The sequence below is a fragment of the Pteronotus mesoamericanus genome, unplaced genomic scaffold, assembly GCF_021234165.1.
Source record: "Pteronotus mesoamericanus isolate MK-2021 breed Mesoamerican mustached bat unplaced genomic scaffold, CSHL_Meso_final scaffold_651, whole genome shotgun sequence".
Classification (NCBI taxonomy): domain Eukaryota; kingdom Metazoa; phylum Chordata; class Mammalia; order Chiroptera; family Mormoopidae; genus Pteronotus; species Pteronotus mesoamericanus.
The window spans coordinates 24066725-24085275 of record NW_026555325.1 but is presented as its reverse complement, the minus strand read 5'-3'; the positions used below and the strand labels follow the sequence as shown (position 1 = coordinate 24085275).

Sequence of the window (18551 nt, the reverse complement as noted above, 5' to 3'; positions counted from 1 at the left end):
ACTGAATGACACATTAGATCAAATTGACTTAACTGACATATATAAAACCTTTCATCCCAAAGAAGCAAAATACACATTCTTTTCAAATGCACATGGAACATTTTCAAAGGTAGACTCCATGACAGGACACAAAACAAGCCTCAACAAATTCAAGAACATTGAAATCATAACAAACATTTTCTTGGACCACAAGGGCTTGAAACCAGAAACCAACCTCAAGGAAAAAACTCAAAAACATTCACTCATGGAGACTGAATAGCATGCTATTAAACAATGACTGTGACAATGATGAGATCAAAGAAGAAATCAAAAAGTGTTTGGAAACAAATGAAAATGAACACACAACAGTCTAAAACCTATGGGACACAGCGAAGGCAGTCCTGAGAGGAAAGTGCATAGCAATACAGGCCTATCTCAAAAAGAAAAAAACATTTCAAATTAACGACCTAACCCTACAGCTTCAAAAACTGGGGAAACAACAAAAACAAAGCCCAGAGTGAGTAGAAGGAAATAATCAAGATCAGAGCAGAACCGAATGACATAGAGATTAAAAGAACAATTCAAAGGATCAACAAATCCAGGAGCTCGTTCCTTGAAAAGATAAACAAAATCGACAAGCCTTTAAGGAGACTCATCAAGAAAAAATGGGAAAAGACCCAAATAAATAATATCAGAAATTAAAGAGGAGAAATAACAACTGAGACCACAAAAACACAAAGGATCGTAAGAAATTACTATGAACAATTATATGCCAAGAAATTTGAAAGCCTCGATGAAATGGACAAATTTCTAGAAAAATATAACCTTCCAACACTGAATGAAGAAGAAGCAGGAAGCCTGAACAGACTGATAATAGCTGGTGAAATTGAAGCAGTAATCAATAAACTCCAGGCACACAAAAGCCCTTGACTGGATGGTTTTACAGAGAATTTTACAAAACACTTAAGGAAAAGCTAACCCCTGTCCTTCTCAGACTATTCCAAAAAATCCAAGAAGAGAGAAGGCTGCCAAACTCTTTTTATGAGGCCAGCATCAACCTGATCCCAAATTCAGATAAAGACACAACAAAGAAAGAAAACTACAGGCCAATTTCGCTGATGAACATAGATGCTAAAATCCTCAACAAAATTTTGGCAAACTGTATCTAGCAATGCACTAAAAAGATCATCCATGTTGGTCAAGTGGGACTCATCCCAGGGATGCAAGGATGGTTCAATGTTCCCAAATCAATAAACATAATATGTCACATAAACAAAAAGAAAGACAAAAACCACATGATCATATCAATAGATGCGGAAAAAGCATTTGATAAGGTACTGCACCCATTTATGATAAAAACACTCAGCACAGTGGGAATTAAGGGGGCATACCTCAATATACTAAAGGCCATAAATGAAAAACCTACAGCCAACCTCATGCTTAATGGGCAAAAGCTAAAAGCTTTCCAACAAAAATCGGGAACAAAACAAGGTTGTCTGCTTTCACCACTTTTATTCAACATAGTATTGGAAGTCCTAGCCACTGCAGTCAGAAAAGAAAAAGAAATAAAAGGCATCCAAATTGGAAAGAAGGAAGTAAAACTGTCATTGTTTGCAGATGACATGATGGTGTACATAGAAAACCCCATAGACTCCACAAAAACCTATTCTACCTAATATGTGAATTTGGCGAAACAGCAAGATACAAAGTCAATATTCAGAAATTGAAGGCATTTTTGTACACCACCAATGAAATATCAGAAGCAGAAATCAGGGGGAAAAATCGCATTTGTATAGCAACAAGAAAAATACCATACCTAGGAATAAACTTAACCAAGGAAGTAAAAGACCTGTACTCAGTAAACTACACAACACTGAAGAAAGAAATCAAGGAAGACACGAATAAATGGGAGCATATACCATGTTCATAGATTGGAAGAATTAACATCATCAAAATGTCCATACTACCCAAAGCAATTTATAGATTCAACCCCATCCCTGTTAAAATACCATTGATGTACTTCACAGATATAGAACAAATACTTCAAAAGTCTATATGGAATCATAAATGATCCCCAATAGCTGCAGCATTTTTGAGAAAAAAGAACAAAGTAGGAGGGATCACAATACCTGACCTTAAACTATATTACAAGGCCACAGTAATCAAAACAGTCTGGTACTGGCATAAAAACAGACACATAGATCACTGGAACAGAATAGAGAGCCCAGAAATAAGCCCATGTATTTATGGTCAATTAATAATCAACAAAGGGGACAGAAGCTTAAAATGGAGTAAAAATAGCCTCTTCAACAAATGGTGCTGGGAGAACTGGACAGCTACATGCAAAAAGTTGAAATTCGTCCACCAACTTAACACCATACACAAAAATAAGCTGAAGATGGATAAAAGACTTAAATATAAGTCACAACACCATAAAAGTCCTAGGGGAGAACATAGACAGGAAACTCAGATATTCCACACAGCAATATTTTCACCGATATGTCCTGTGGAGCAAGGGACATAAAGAAAAGAATAAAGAAGTGGGACTTCATTTAAAAAAAGAAGAAGAAGAAACTTCTGCACGGCTAAAGAAAACATCAGCAAAATGAAAAAGGAACCAACCACATGGGAAAATATATTTGCCAGTGACATCTCAGACTGGGTTTGATCTCCAAAATATATAAAGAACTCACATGACTCCACTCCAGAAAGACAAACAATTCAATTAAAAATGGGCAAAGGACCTGAACAGATACTTCTCCAAGGAGGACATACACAAGGCCTAGATTCATATGAAAGGATGCTCAGCATCACTAGCCACCAAAGAAATGCAAATTAAAACCACAATGAGATACCACTTCACACCAGTCAGAATGGCCATCATAAACAAATCAACAAACAAGTGCTGGTGAGGTTATGGAGAAAAGGGAACCCTAGTGCACTGTTGGTGGGAATGCAGACTGATGCAGCCACTGTGGAAGAGTTTGGAATTTTCTCAAAAAGCTAAAAATGGAACTGCCTTTTGACCCAGCAATTCCACTGTTGGGATTATACACTAAGAATCCCAAAACACCAATTCAAAAGAATCTATATACCCCAATGTTCATAGCAGCACAATTTACAATAGCCAAGTGCTGGAAGCAACCTAAGTGCTCATCAATAAATAAGTGGATCAAAACTATGGTACATTTACACAATGGAATACTGCACAGCAGAAAGAAAGAGCGAGCTACTACCTTTTGCGACAGCATGGATGGAACTAAGAGCATTATGCTAAGCGAAATAAGCCAGGGGGTGAAAGACAAATACCATATGATCTCACCTGTAAGTGGAACCTAATCAACAAAACAAAAAAACAAGGAAAATGTAACCAGCAACATTGAAAGAAAAAACAAACCAACAGTAACGAGAGAGAATGAGGGAGGAGGGTAATGGGGAAAAAAAGGGAAAGGGTCAAATCAAGGAATATGTATAAAGGATCCATGGACAAGCCAAAGTGGAGAAGGATTGAGGGTAGGAGGAGAGGGTGGGTGGGGCAGGGGAAAGTGGTGGCGGGAAAATGGAGACAAATGTATTTGAAGAATTAAAAGATAGACAGATAGATGATAGATAGATAGATAGACAGATAATTTTAGTTATACTCTTTCAAATTCATTTGTGTGTTTTTTGTATTATTTTGTTTTTACTAAAATGTGTTTGTTTTCCAGACCAATAGATACATGAGTTTTTTGCCTCTATTTCTGGAGTAACAGTAAGACACTTCCTAAATATCATTACTTGTGTTATACACCCATAATAGGCTTCTAATACAAATCATTCACCCCAGGGGCTAATCATAGTATTAAATTACAAACTAATCTCAACTGCATCACCTGGTGTCCTCTGGAATTCATAGACGATCATTCCTTTCTGTTCTTTTCTAAACTAACCTTTTTTTCCTATTTATTAAATTAAATGTTTTCATTTGGTTATTTCATGTAATTTTTAAAATTTTTATTCATTGATTTTAGAGAGAGGAATAGGAGGGGAGAGGAGAGAGAGAGAGAAAGAGATCAATTTGTTCTACGTATTTACTCGTTCATTTGTTGATTCCAGTATGTGCCCTGCTGGGGGATGGAACCCACAACCTTAGCATATAGGAACAGCTCTCTAACTTACCTGGCTAGGGCCTATGTCATTTACTTTAATATTGAAAAATTCAATCACTAACTTTGTTATTTTTTCTTTAAATTTTCTAATGGTAACAATCTAGTTAAATATAATAGTGAAAAACAATAAATACTAAATGGGAGTCAGAATACCTAGACTTGCTACTGGGCCATGTAGACCATATTTTTCTGAGATTCAACTTATTTTATCTTAAATAAGGAAGGGGATAGGACAATTATTTTTAGTCTTATATGCTGATCAAGAGAATTTATTTTCCAAAGGTCACACATGTATAGAATTACATGGAAAAGGTAATAACAAAAATCCGCTGTGGCCATAAGAGTGATATAGGCTAAGGGGGAAAAACATACCTGCAATTTCTTCTAAAGTATTGGCATGCATGTCCAGCAACACAGTTCCATTCAGAATGCAGCTTCTCAACTCAAACAAGCTGTGCAATGAAAGTGTCGCCACGTAAGGCTTGCTCCACCTCTCTCCTCCATCTTCCACGTCTTCTTCAAACTTCAACCACCTACACAAAAATATTATCAGAACATTGAATATTACATTATAGATAAATTATGCTTTATCCCAATAATAAAAGGTAGAAATATAAAGATATTCATGTTGCTTCTTGATTTCAGGGCTTTTGGATGTAAGTAAAAGCTCTCCCAAGTCATTCAGTTTATTTCATTTTAATTTTGTTTAACAAACATTCTTTTTGTCATTGAATAATTATTAACACAAAAAACTCATTATTTTCATTAGTTCATCTATCTCTGAAAAAAATATTTTAATATAGATGCTTCCTCAGTGATCACAATGAATCTGTTGTGGAACTAAAAAAGAATACATATACTTCATGAAAAATAATGGTAATTTAAAAAATGTGAAAGAAAAAGAATACTCAGTTTCCTTTATTGAGAGATCTTAAAACTGAATATTTGCATTTCTGGATAATTTTTCCATTCAATTAAGGAATCTAGTATAATTTGGGACCTATTCTATAGGAAAAATAATTATTAAGCTTGTTAGGATAAAATTTAGTGATTTCAGTCACCTCCTAGGGACTAAATTTATGAGAACTGAGCTCAGCCTTCATTCCCTAGGCCTTTCTGCCAGGAACAGACAATAGAGTTTGGAATTTTCTCAAAAAGCTAAAAATGGAACTGCCTTTTGACATCATGGTGCCAAATGGACACCCTTGCCCTCTTGGAGTAAAATAAATAGTAATATCTGAGATTGTTTCTAAAGATAAATGGAAGGAATAAAGAGAAACCAATGATTTTACTGCTCTGGCACAAGCACCAAATTTACCAAATTTCTTATTTCTTTTAAGGACTTGCCCTCTAATCCTAATAGATAACTAATTTAATTCCAACATTTCTATGAATATTACCATAAATTGTCTTTCCTTCCTCATTGTCTACCATTTTCCTCATTCTTTCTCTACTTAGTCATTTTGCCCTAACTTCCTCTCTCAATGCAATATCACTAAAATTTTCTATATGATACTATACTGTTTTATGTAACCAAATGATCCAACTCCAACAGAAGACAAATGTGTTGCAGTAACTATTTAGGGGAACAGTGGATCAGCCAAAGATAACCAACCAAAAGGGCAACCTGGAATGATTAATGTGCAGAGTTCCAAGAAAGATGAAGAAAGTTATGTATCTGTCCTTAGTGTTCAGGGATCAAAAAGTTTTGGGGAAATGAAAAGAAAATCATTGGGAAGACTAGTTTACAGATAGGGAAGAATAACTATGCCTATCATAAGTTTATAAAACCCCTGAAATTTAAAAAACTTAATATGTAAGCCCCAAATCACTGACAGACAGTAGCTCTAAAATTGCTGGCAATTTTATAGAATATTTTGTTTACATAGTTAGTTTTTCATATTGGTGACTTTAACATTTTCAGACCTTAACAGGGCCATAATACTTCATAAATCAAATGATGGTAAAAGCATAGCATTATTCGTCAACAAAAATTGGTTCTCTCTTTACAGTAAAGAATAGGATATCACTACCTACCTTCCATCTAACTGGGTGAGGCCATGTGACTATAGACTACTCTTGGACATCATAAATGTTCAAGATGGAGGCTGTTCTACCAGCTGGTGTCTCTAAGTAGCTACAATGACCAGATGTATAGGGGCCCCATTGATCCATAATGGGCATGTATCATTAGACATAAAAAAAAAACAACTGTGTGATTTTAAGCCATGGAGACTGCAGGGTATTTTTTCTAACATAATTTAGGCTATCTTAAACTGATACAGATTTCCATTTAAGCTATTTATACCAGTATCAAATCATAATTGTAAGGACGATGACAGCAAATACAATTTTAACCAAATATAATAAATTAATATTTCTTGCCAGAATTAGAATTAAACCCATGGTCACATTATTAATGTAAATATCTCAAAGGATCAACCTCTTGGCAGACATTTTGAGATGGGATAGTATTGTGGAAAGAGTTTTGGACTAGTTGGGAATAAAAAGAAACCCAGGTTTTGTCCCTGCTCCATAGCTAAATTGCCATATGACCAAGGGAAAGTCTTTGAGTATCTGTAGGCCATGTTTTTCTCATGTATAAAATGATAAGACAAATTCAACTCATTAAAAACTTGCCCAACATCATCTAGCCAGTGATCTTGTCAACCAGATTCAACTCCAAGTTGTCTTGTTTTTTGCTGGAGCCTGTGCCCATTTTCTACCACAATATAATTACTTTGGTTGAATTTATGGACTTTTTCAGTTGAAATATATTTTGCTAATGTCTATACTGGGAACAATTAATTTAACATTTGATTTTCATCCTTGTCTGGAACAAATCTCAAGTTGAAAAGAGTTTTCAGTTCTCTCCCTCTTATCCATAGACATGGCACCAAGAGAGTGGATACAACTTTCATTAAATCCTCTTACAGCTTTGTATACTATTCACATATGATGTTGGTTTAGACAAAAAAAGAAAAAAATCAAAAGAAGGGAGTCTATAGAACAGCACTTATTCTTCTGTTATTTGGGCTGAAGAACTGTGTTTGATTTGAAATTTAGTTTTCAGTCTTTTGGGTAAAAAAGAAGACTTAGGGTTAAGAAAAGTGTGTAAAGGGACTACAGATTTCTCTCAACTGAAAAATGTCTTCATTCATGTTGCTAAAGCTATATACTTTCTGTCATCCCTACATATAAAATTGCTTCTAAAATATTGTATTTAAAAATGTTATTCAAGTAAGAAATCCTGAAAAAATGTTTCTGTATTACTAAAAAATTATATTGTTTCCCACTAATTTAAGTATAAATCTATAAACTAATCCATACAATAACATTGTGAGTTTTGATAACATTAATAATAAATTCATTTCTAAAGTACTCCTGGGTTTCTGGCTCTATGTAGATTATTAAATACTTTCTTATAAGGAAAATTATAGTTAAATTTTATACTTCCACATAACAATGAAGATGATTAAATAAGTAATAAAACATCTACCTCATTTTATCTTGGCTCTTTTGAAAGTAAAAATTTAAACTTTAAGAATCCTGAAAAAAAAATTGTGTGTGGGGGGGTGTCTGAGTGTATAGTCCTCAACTCAGTAGTATTTGTACTGGCTTTCTCAGTTCCTTATGCTATTCCATCAACCTACATGTCTATCTAAAAAGTTTTTTTTAAGATTTTATTTATTTATTTTTTAAGAGAGGAAGAGGGAGAAAGAACGGAAGGGAAACATCAATGTGTGGTTGCCTCTCCCATGCCCCTCACTGGGGACCTGGCCTGCAACCCAGGCATGTGCCCTGACTGGGAATCGAACCAGCAACCCTTTGGTTCACAAGCCAGTGCTCAGTCCACTGAGCCACACCCAGCCAGGGCTAAAAAGACATTTTAAAAACAAATCCAAAAGGTATACTCTTTCTTTAGAATAATTTCCTTCCAGTTGGGTGTTTGGTCTTTTGGGAAAGAAGAATTAAGTCTCCGGGAGTTCCAAGCAGTTTGGTAGTTAAGGTAACCAAATATAAGTTACATGCACGAATGGTTTGATATAGCCACAGATTTCATGAGTGTTACAGGAAGAAGTGGAAGATCCTTTCCATAAAAATCAACATGCAAATTACAAATATCAAGTTACTAAATGTTTCAAGATTCAGTGTTTCATGCCTGTTTCAGAATAATGCCAAAAATTTTAAGTTATTTTAATATTTTTAAAGACTACATTAAAGATTTTATATATACACAAATACATAAGCATAGCTATTTTGTTGGTTTTTTTTCCATTGCATTTTATACTTCAAAGGATAGAAATTAACAGGTCTGGGAACACACCAAATCCTGTTTCAAGATCTGTAGTTGCTGAATATACTGTCAGTTGCAAAATGTCTGATTGTTGTTAATGACCTAAAGTGCTGCAATTTATTCCAGTTTTCAAATAAACTCAGCTGACATTTGTTTGATTAGCAAACCAAAGCAAACAAGAGTCTCACAAGCATGAATGCGAAGTAATGGACAATGAAAAAAATCAAGATTACAGGTCAGTTACATGACATTTTCTATGGGGAGGTGCAGATTTAAAACTCAGAATATTTTCATTTCCTTTAGTTTGTCTGGATCTGTTTTCATCCATGATTAACATATTGGAATCTCTTTGTACTAAACAACAACTCTTTGAGAATTAACTTGATAATAATCTCTATAATACTCAAATTAAAAGTCCACAAAATAAAATTCTTCTGAGAATTAGAAATAGATGTTTTCCACAGACATTAACTCTTTCTCTTTATTCTATTCCCACTAATTCATTTGACCTTTCTAAAGAATTTTTATTCTTTCATTCTACTTATATAGTAAGTAAAGGAGTTACTATACCACCCAAAATTATAGCCTTGGGGGAAGACATGGATTCTCAAGAGAAACCATCCTCTTTTGGGTAGAGCTGGAGACACAGAGGTGGTTAGAGTGGGAACATGGTTAGTGGGGGCCTGAGAATCACATATATAATCCTAAAGTTCCTGTTTTAACAGGAAAGGAGAAATAAAATATATCCAAACCCAGAGTTTATAGACATTAGCTGTTTTTAATCCATATTATCTTTACAACTCACATTACACTGAAAAATCTTGATAACTTGAACTTTTGCTATTTTTTAACATCAAATGCCAAATCAATCAAATAATTTTGAGGTAATAATCCTTTCTATACTATCATGTATGTATCAGAGGCATAACTGCTATGTCCTGCTTTGCCTCTGCTGAGCTCATTTGTAGAAAGCACTTTTAAAGGGCAACCACCATGAGTCAAGCATGTTGTCTCCACAATTGCACAGCTGTGGTATCTTTGAGCACATTTCTATTAATATCACTATGTTATTTATAAGCAGAACATTCTAATTGTGTTGATTTCGTGAGGCCTTGTCATATGGCTTCTTTTAGGGTTTTTAAAAGTGAACAGCTGGTTTTCACAAACATTTATTAAATAATTATGATTCAAAAATTTAGCTTCAAAATCTAAAACTTTGCTCAAGTTCTACTTGGCAACAACAGTGGGCATAAATTATTCAAGATGTGATATATGACAGGTGCAATGTTCTGATAAAATATCCTTTTTCCTTCTACTAGGGTAGAACACTATTTATCCCCCTAGAATACTAATCAAGAGTGAAGTGCTTCAAATGGTTATGCTAATGATTTATTAGAATTAGGTTGCATTTGAAAAATCAGATGAAATAATGAATTAACTAAAATTAGCCTTTAAAATGAATTAGGGCCACCAGAACAAAATTACTTCTGCCACTTTAAAACCCACTACATTTCTAAGTCTTCAGTAAATATGTTCTCTTCTTTCCTGACATACTGTCTCAGCCAAAATTCGTCTATCTTCCTCTTCAATGTCTGTTACTATTTGATTGCTCATCAGATGTCTCCCTGAACCTCATGCCTAAGGTTCCAGAAGCATGGCTAAGAACACAGGTCCTATCTAATATTCAAGAATACTAATAATTAACTGGATCATCTCTTTTAATCTTTATAAGTACATAGCAATACATTTTGGTGGTTTAGGATAAACAAGTTTTCAACTCAATCCATTAGAACATGATGAGAATCCTACCTGTTCAACTGTGACAAAGTAAATGATGATTCTAGTACTGCTCTGTCCCCTCCTAGCTTTATGAGACTGGGCAAGTTATAAGGAATTACTGGCTAAAAGGAACAGATAAGTATTTGATCTGGAAAGTGAAAAATCAACAACCACTTAGCAAATAAGGGAGTTAAACACATATTTCAAACTTCTCAGCTCTATTAAATGGGATGAAAGTAAAGAAAGAAATATAAAAGAAATCCTTCAAGTCATCCAGGAACATCTACTTCTTAGAACCAGTTGAAGACACATTTCTAGCCTTACACAGGAAGATCTGCACTTTAAATCCCTTACCAACAAGTCATGTTACTAGTTATATCACTAATTTGTGCAGATTATGTTTTTTGACAAGTAAAAAAGATGACTATATGTATTATGTATATTAAAAACTCTAAAGTATTTAGTTTTTAATGCAATTGAAATAAAAATATAGTTTCTCAATCTTAGAATTAACCAAGTTATAGAAAAATTATTTCAAATCTGTTTTTGTTCTTAAAATATCATAATAGAAAGTAGCATAAGAAAATTGATTAATTTTGTATATTTTTTATTTATATAGGAAATTCACACAGAATAACATTCCACCAATTTAAGATATTAAAATAGGCTAATAAAGAAAATAATGATGTTACATAAAATGGGTAACTAAAAGCAATTATCTCATAGGAATAAAATAAAAACATGAAAATATGTTCAGTCTCACTAATAATTAAAAAATGCAAATTAAAACAATGAGATTTATTTTTCATCTATAAAACTAAAGTTTGATAATTTAGTGTGACAAGGATTTGGGGGAAATAGGCACTCTCATACAATGTTAATTAAAGTATAAATTACCAAAACATTATGAAGGTAATTTTTCAATATCTACTAAGGTAAAAAGAAATATCTTTGGTACATTTCCCTTTTTAGAAATTCACCCTACATAAATACCTACAAAATAATGCCAAACATATGTGTAAATAATCACTGCAGCAATGATTATATTAAAAAAATAAATAAATAAAAAAGTAAAACAACCTAAATCACTATTAAGCCTGGCTAAATAAAGTTCATCCATATAACTAAATGTAACACAGTCATTTAAAGATATAAATCTGTACTGATAACCTGAAAAATGGTCCCAATATATTATTAAGTGACACTAGAAAGGTTTTTTTTTTTTGCTTAATTCACTTCATTCATTAGTTTCCTCTTGTAAGTGAGATCATATGGTATTTATCTTTCCCCAACTGTACAATTACATTTTCAAATATTCAGTTTTAAGTACTGTCATCACTTAAATTTTGGTAATTTTGAAGTGTGTTTTCTTTTTTTAATTGAATTTTATATTATTTTTAGTTTTAAATGTTTTATTGTTTATGCTGTTACAATTGTACTAATTTTTCCCTTCTTCCCCCCCTCCACTTGCCCCTACCACTTCCATAGTCAATCCCCACACCATTGTCCATGTCCACGGGTCATTCATGCATGTTCTTCGACTAGTCCCTTCCCCTTCTTCCATTCAGTCCCCACCTCTCTCCTCCTCTCTCACAGTTGTCAGTCTGTTCCCTGTTCCCATGTTTCTGATTCTATTTTGCTCGCTAGTTTATTTTGTTCATTAGATTCCGCTTATAAGTAAGATCATATGGCAATTGTCTTGCACTGACTGGCTTATTTCACTTAGCATGATCGTCTCCACTTCCATCCATGCTGTCACAAAATTTAGAAATTCCTTCTTCTTTTCATCTGTGTACTATTTCATTGTACAAATGTACCACAGATTTTTTTTTAATTTTTTATTGTTGCTCAATTACAGTTGTCCCCATTTTTCCTCCATTACTCTCCCCTGTCCTACTCACCCCCCACCTTCCACATTCAATCTGTCCCCCCACCACTGTCTCCGTTCATGGGTCCTTAATATATGTGTCTTGACTTGACTTTTCCCCTTCTTTTCCCCATTATCCCCATCCCTTCTGGTCACTGTCAGTTTGTTCTTTATTTGTATGTCTCTGGTTCTGTTTTGTTCCTTTGTTTTGTAGGTTCCACTTATAGGTGAGATCATATGGTATTTGTCTTTCTCTGCCTGGCTTATTTCACCTATAACATTCTCCAGTTCCATCCATGCTGTCATGAAGGTTAGGTGTTCCGCAGTTTTTTAATCCACTCATCTACTGATGGGACTTAGGTTGTTTTGAAAGCTTGGCTATTGTAAATAGCACTGCTATGAACACAAGGGTGCATAAATTTCTTTGAATTGGTGTTTCAGGACTCTTAGGGTATATTTCTAGCAGTGGAATCGCAAGATCACATGGCAGTTTTATTTTTAATTTTTTGAGGAAATACTGTATTATTTTCCATAGTGGCTGCACAAGCCTGCATTCCCACAGACAGTGCACTAGGGTTCCTTTTTCTCCACATCCTCACCAGTACTTTTTGTCTGTTGACTTATTAATGATAGCCATTTTGGTAGGTGTGAGGTGATATCTCACTGTGGTTTTAATTTTCATATTTCTGTTAGCTAGTGATTTTGAGCATTCTTTCATATGTCTATGGGCCATGTGTATGTCCTCTCTGGAGAAATGTCTATTCAGGTCCTTTGTCCATTTTTCAGTTGGATTTTTTGTCTTTCTAGGGTTGTGTTGTATGAGTTCTTTATATGTTTTGGAGATTGAACACTTGTCCAATGTACTGTTGGTAAATATGTTCTCCCACACAGTCAGTTCCCTTTTCATTTTGATGATGGTTTCTTTAGCCATGCAGATAGAAGCTTTTTAGTTTGATATAGCCGCATTTGTTTATTTTTTCCCTTTATTTCCCTTGCCCTAGGAGACATATCAGCAAAAATATTGCTACAGGAGATATCTGAAATACAGCCTATTTTTCCACTAGGATTTTTATGGTACCACAACTTAAACTTAAGCCTTTTATCCATTATATTCTGGAGTATGGTGTAAGTTGGTGGTCTAGTTTCATTTTTTTGCACATACTGGTCCAGTTCTCCTAGCATCATTTATTGAAGAGACTGTCTTTACTCCGTTGTATGCTCACATCCTCTTTGTCAAATATTAATTGACATTTCTGGGCTCTCTCTTCTGTTCCATTGATTTGTGTGTCAGTTCTTATGCCAGCACCACACTGTTTTGATTACAGCGACCTTGTAGTAAAGTTTGATATTAGGTATGTGATCCCTCCAACTTTGTTCTTCTTTCTCAAAATTGCTGAGACTATTAAGGGTCTTCTTGGTTACATACAAATTTTTGGAGTCTTTGTTCTAGATTCGTGACATATGCCATTGGTATTTTAATAGGCTTGGTGTTGAATCTATAAATTGCTTTGGGTAGTATGGACATTTTAATGATGTTAATTCTTCCAGTCCATGAATGGGGTATATGCTTCCAGTTATTTGCATCTCCCTCAATTTCTTTCTTCAGTGTTCTATAGTTTTCTCAGTACAGATCTTTTACCTCCTTGATTAAACTTATTCCTAGATACTTTATTTATTTTGTTGTTATGGTAAATGGGATTTTTTTTCTTACTTTCTCTTTCTGATAAATTCATTGTGGGTGTACAAAAATTCCACTGATTTCTGAATTTTGACTTTGTATCCTGTTACTTTGTCAAATTTACTTATTAGGTTGAGTAGTTCTTTGGTGGAGATGATAGGGTTTCTATGTACACTATCATAGTCTGTTTTACTTCCATGACAGTTTTTCATGATGGTTTTACTTCCTCCTTCCCAATTTGGATGCTTTTTATTTCTTTTTCTTGTCTCATTGCAGTGGCTAGAACTTCCAATAGTATGTTGAATAAGTGTGGTGAAAGTGGACACCCTAGTCTTGTTCCTGACCTTAAGGGAAATGCTTTTAGTTTTTGCATCTTGAATATAATATTGGCAGTAGGTTTTTCATATATGGCCTTTATTATGTTGAGGTATGATTCCTCAATTCCCACTTTGCTGACTGTTTTTATCATAAATGTGTGCTGGATTTTATCAAATGTTTTTTCTGCATCTATTGATATTATCATGTGATTTTTGACTTTCATTTTATTTATATTATGTATTACAATTATTGATTTGCAAATATTGTACCATTCTTGCATCCCTGGAATAAGTCCCACTTGATCATAGTATATGATCTTTCTAATGTATTGCTGGATCCAGTTTGCTAATATTTTGTTGAGGATTTTAGCATCTATGTTCATCAGAAATATTGACCTGTAATTTTCTTTCACTGCTGTGTCTTTACCTAGTTTTGGAATTAGGATAATACTGGCCTTGTAATGAGAGTTGGGGAGTCTTTCCTCTTCTTGAATTTTTTAGAGTACTTTGAGAAAAATAGGTGTTAATTCTTCTTTGAATGTTTGGTAAATTTCGCCTATGAAGCCATCTGGTCCAGGGCTTTTGTGTGCCAGGAGTTTTTCGATTACTGCTTCAGTTTTGCTAGTTGTCATCAGCCTATTCAGGTTTTCTGCTTCTTTATTATTCCGACTTGGAAGATTGTATGTTTCTATAAATTTATCTATTTCATCCAAGTTGTCCAATTTCTTGGCATACAGTTTGTTCATAATGATTTCTTACAATCCTTAGTATTTCTGTGCTATCAGTTATTACTTCTCTTTCATTTCTTTTATTTATTTTTTGGTCCTTGCTCTTTTTTCCTTGATGACCCTGGTTAAACATTTGTCAATTTTGTTTATCTTTTCAGAGAACCAGCTCCTGGATTCACTGATCCTTTGAATTGCCTTTGTTTGTTTGTTTGTTTTAGTCTTTATGTCATTTAATTTCAACTTAATCTTGATTATTTCCTTCTTTTTGCTCACTCTAGGCTTTGTTGTCATTGATACTCTAGTTCTTTTAAGTGTAGGGTTACATTGTTTATTTGAGATTTTTCTATCTTCCTTAGATAGGCCTGTAATGCTATGAACTTCCCTCTCAGAAGCAAAGTCCCTTTCTCTGTGTCCCATAGGCTTTAGGTTGTTGTATGTTTATTTTCATTTGTTTCTAGATACTATTTGATTTCTTCTTTGATCTGATTGTTAATCCATTCATTATTTAATAACTTGTTGTTCAGCCTCCATGTATTTGAACGTGTGTGAGTTATTTTCTTGAGGTTGGTTTCTAGTTTCCCTGTGATCTGAGATGTTTGATACAATTTCAATTTTCTTGAATTTTTTGAGGCTTGTTTTATATCCTACCATGTAGTCTATCTTTGAAAATTATCCATGTGCATTTGAGGAAAATGTATATTTTGTTTCTTTGAGATGAAAAGTTCTGTAAATATCAATTAAGTTCACTTCATCTAAAGTGTTGTTTAGTGCCATAATATCCTTGTTGATTTTTTGTTTGGAAGATCTATCCATTGTTGACATAGTGGTGTTAAAATCCCCTACAATGACTGTATTGCTGTCAACCTCTTTCTTAAAATCCTCTAAGATTTTCTTTATATTTAGGTGCTACTATATTGGGTGCATATATGTTTAGAAGAGTTATATCTTCTTGTTGACTACTTCCTTAAGTATTAGGTAGTGACCTTTTTTGTCTCTTGTTATGGCCTTTCTTCTGAAGTCATTTTGTCTGATATAAGTATTTTTACCCCAGCTTTTCTTTCATGTGCATTTGCATGGAATATATTTTTCCATCCCTTCACTTTCAGCCTGTGTAGATCTTTTGTTTTGAGGTGGGTCTCTTGTTCACAGTTTATATGCAGGTCATGTTTTTTATCCATTCAGCTAACATATGTCTTTTGATTGGAGCATTTAATCCATTTACATTTAAGGTTATTGATAGGTACTTATGCATAGTCATTTTTGGCCCTTTGTACCTGTGTTTCTCTCTCTCTCTCTCTCTCTCTCTCTCTCTCTCTCTCAGATGTCCCTTTAGCATCTCTTGCAGTGATGGTTTGGTAGAGATGTACTCTTTTAGGCTTTTTTTTTTTAAATCTGGGAAGCTCTTTATATCTCCTTCCATTTTTAAATGAGAGCCTTGCTGGATAGAGTAGTCTTGGTTGCAGGTCCTTCCTTGTTATTACTTGAAATATTTCATGCCAGCCCCTTCTGGTTTGTTTTTCTGTTAAGAAATCAGCTGGTAGTTTTACTGGGGCTCCATTATATGTTACTAGCTGTTTCTCTATTGCTGCCTTTACAATTTTCTCTTTATCTTTAAATTTTGTCATTTTAATTGTGATGTGTCTTGGAGTGGGCCTTTTTGAGTTCATCTTGATTGGGACCTTCTCTGCTTCCTGAACTTACATGATTTTTTCCTTCACCAAGTTAGGGAGGCTTTCTGTCATTTTTTCAAACAGGTTTCCTAGCCCTTGCTTCCTTTCCTCTCCTTCTGGTATCCCTATGATGCAAATATTGTTACATTTCATCTTGTCCCAAAGCTCCCTTAAACTATCATCATCTTTTTAAGTCTTTTTTTTCATTTTGTTGTTCTGATTGGGTGTTTTACTCTACCTTGCCTTCATATTTGCTGACTCAATCCTCTGCTTCATCTAGCCTGCCTTTAATTCCTTCTAGTGTGTTCTTAATTTCAGATATTGTATTCTTCATTTCCACTTGGTTCTTATTCATAGTTTCCTTTTTCATGCTGATGTTGTTCCCACTAAGTTCCTCATAGTTCTCACTAAACTCCTTGGGCATCCTTATAACCATTATTTTGAACTCCTTGTCTGATAAGTTGCTTGCCTCAATTTCATTTAGCTCTTTTTCTGGAGATTCCTCCTTTTCTCTTATTTGGGGGTTGTTTCGTTGTCTACCCAATTTAGTTGTCTCTTTGTGTTTGCTTCTATGTATTAGATTGATCTGCTTTGATTCCTTGTCTTGTGGAGTGGCCCTATGTGGTAGGAATCTTGTGGGACCCAGTTGTGCAGACTCCTTCATCTCCTGACCTTGATGCTCTAGGAATGTCCTTTGTATGGGTTATGTGGACTCCCCCATTGTATTTGGGTCCTGATTTTTATTGGATCATTCATTGGTGGGAACTCCCCTCCAGTTGGCTTACTAAGAGGCTCAACCCTTATCCCATCTTGTACTGCCATATAGGAGCTAGCAGAACAAAGCAAAACAGCACAAAAACAACATCAAGATAAGCAACTTCCCCAACCACAACAGCAATATCAATGACAAAAGAGCAAAGAATAATAAAAGTGGAAAGAGAAATGTAATAGTTGAGAAAGGAGAAAAGGAAAAATAATATGAGAAGACCAAAAGAAAGAAAAGTGATTATCATAGGAGAAAAGAGAACTAATACTTGTGATGAACTGAAAGAGGAAAATGAGGAGCAGGAACATAGAAAGAGAAAAAGTAATAAAAATAATAAGAGGAAAGGAGAAGGGAGCAAAGGTGAGAAAAAAATAAGAAGTATGAAAGAAAAAAAAGAACACCAAAAAAAGAAAAAAGTAGATACAAAAATGCTATGTAAAAGAAAAATAGCAAAAATAGTGAAAAAAGAACAAAGTGGATTTGTCTCAGCACAATTTAAATCTTGCCTTCTGTTTTCTCTCTTTGGATCCCACTCTGATGTCTGAGTCTTGCATAAGCCAATGTCCGGTGCTGCCCATGTCTGGCCCTTGGCAGTCTTTTCAAAGCTACAATCAACCCACAGCTTGTGGCTAATTCCTTTAGGCTTTGCTGCTCCCAGGAAGGGCCAGGCTGCCCTGCAAAACTGGCTTTTATCAGCACTGGGTCCAGGCGTGTGTCAGCAAACATCCCATGTCATTGCAGGATCCACCTCTGCCTATCTCTATCTGCTGGCCTGCTATCAATCTTAGGCTAGTCACAGTTCCAACTATTTCTGAGAAGGCTTCTGGTGGCAATAATAGGCTGTGATTCCTGGATCTCCCGTGGCAGGTGCATTTCAGACTTCAGGGAAGATGGTGGGCATATCCTCCCTCCTCCAAGCCGCTAGTCTGAGTCTATCAAAATTTTTCCCTGTACTTGGCAGGGTGGGGCCTTAGTAGGCTTCCAGAGCCCAGCTTTTGAGCCTTCCAGGTGCTGGTAAGGAGTTTCTATAGTCTACCCTGAGAGGTAAATGCCAGTATGTTTCCCAGGAAAGTGAATGGGTTGGCTCCACCCTACAGGCAATCTCGTACACCCCCTGAGTCTGTTTATGTTGCTCTCTCCTCAGCAGGGGTTAAGATGCACTATTGGAATAAATAAATAAATAAATAAATAAATAAATAAATAAATAAATACCATCAAGACAGAGCCAAACTGAAAGTAAAACAAAAAAATGCAAGGAGGAGCAAACAGGATTCCAGAGTGGTATCCCACAGGGCAAGGTAACTGATTTTCCCCTGAGAAGG

The 18551-nt window shown here is 34.8% G+C and overlaps 1 protein-coding gene across 4 annotated transcripts in view; it reads right to left on the bottom strand.

Moving 5' to 3' along the window:
- Nucleotides 1-18551, bottom strand: part of SLC4A10 (solute carrier family 4 member 10) — a 277734-nt gene that overhangs the window by 115207 nt on the left and 143976 nt on the right. For all 4 annotated transcript variants that reach the window (XM_054562648.1, XM_054562649.1, XM_054562647.1 and 1 more), the window contains exon 5: nucleotides 4500-4660. In XM_054562648.1, coding sequence (XP_054418623.1) covers nucleotides 4500-4660 — 161 coding nt within the window. The remainder of the gene's footprint in view (nucleotides 1-4499; nucleotides 4661-18551) is intronic.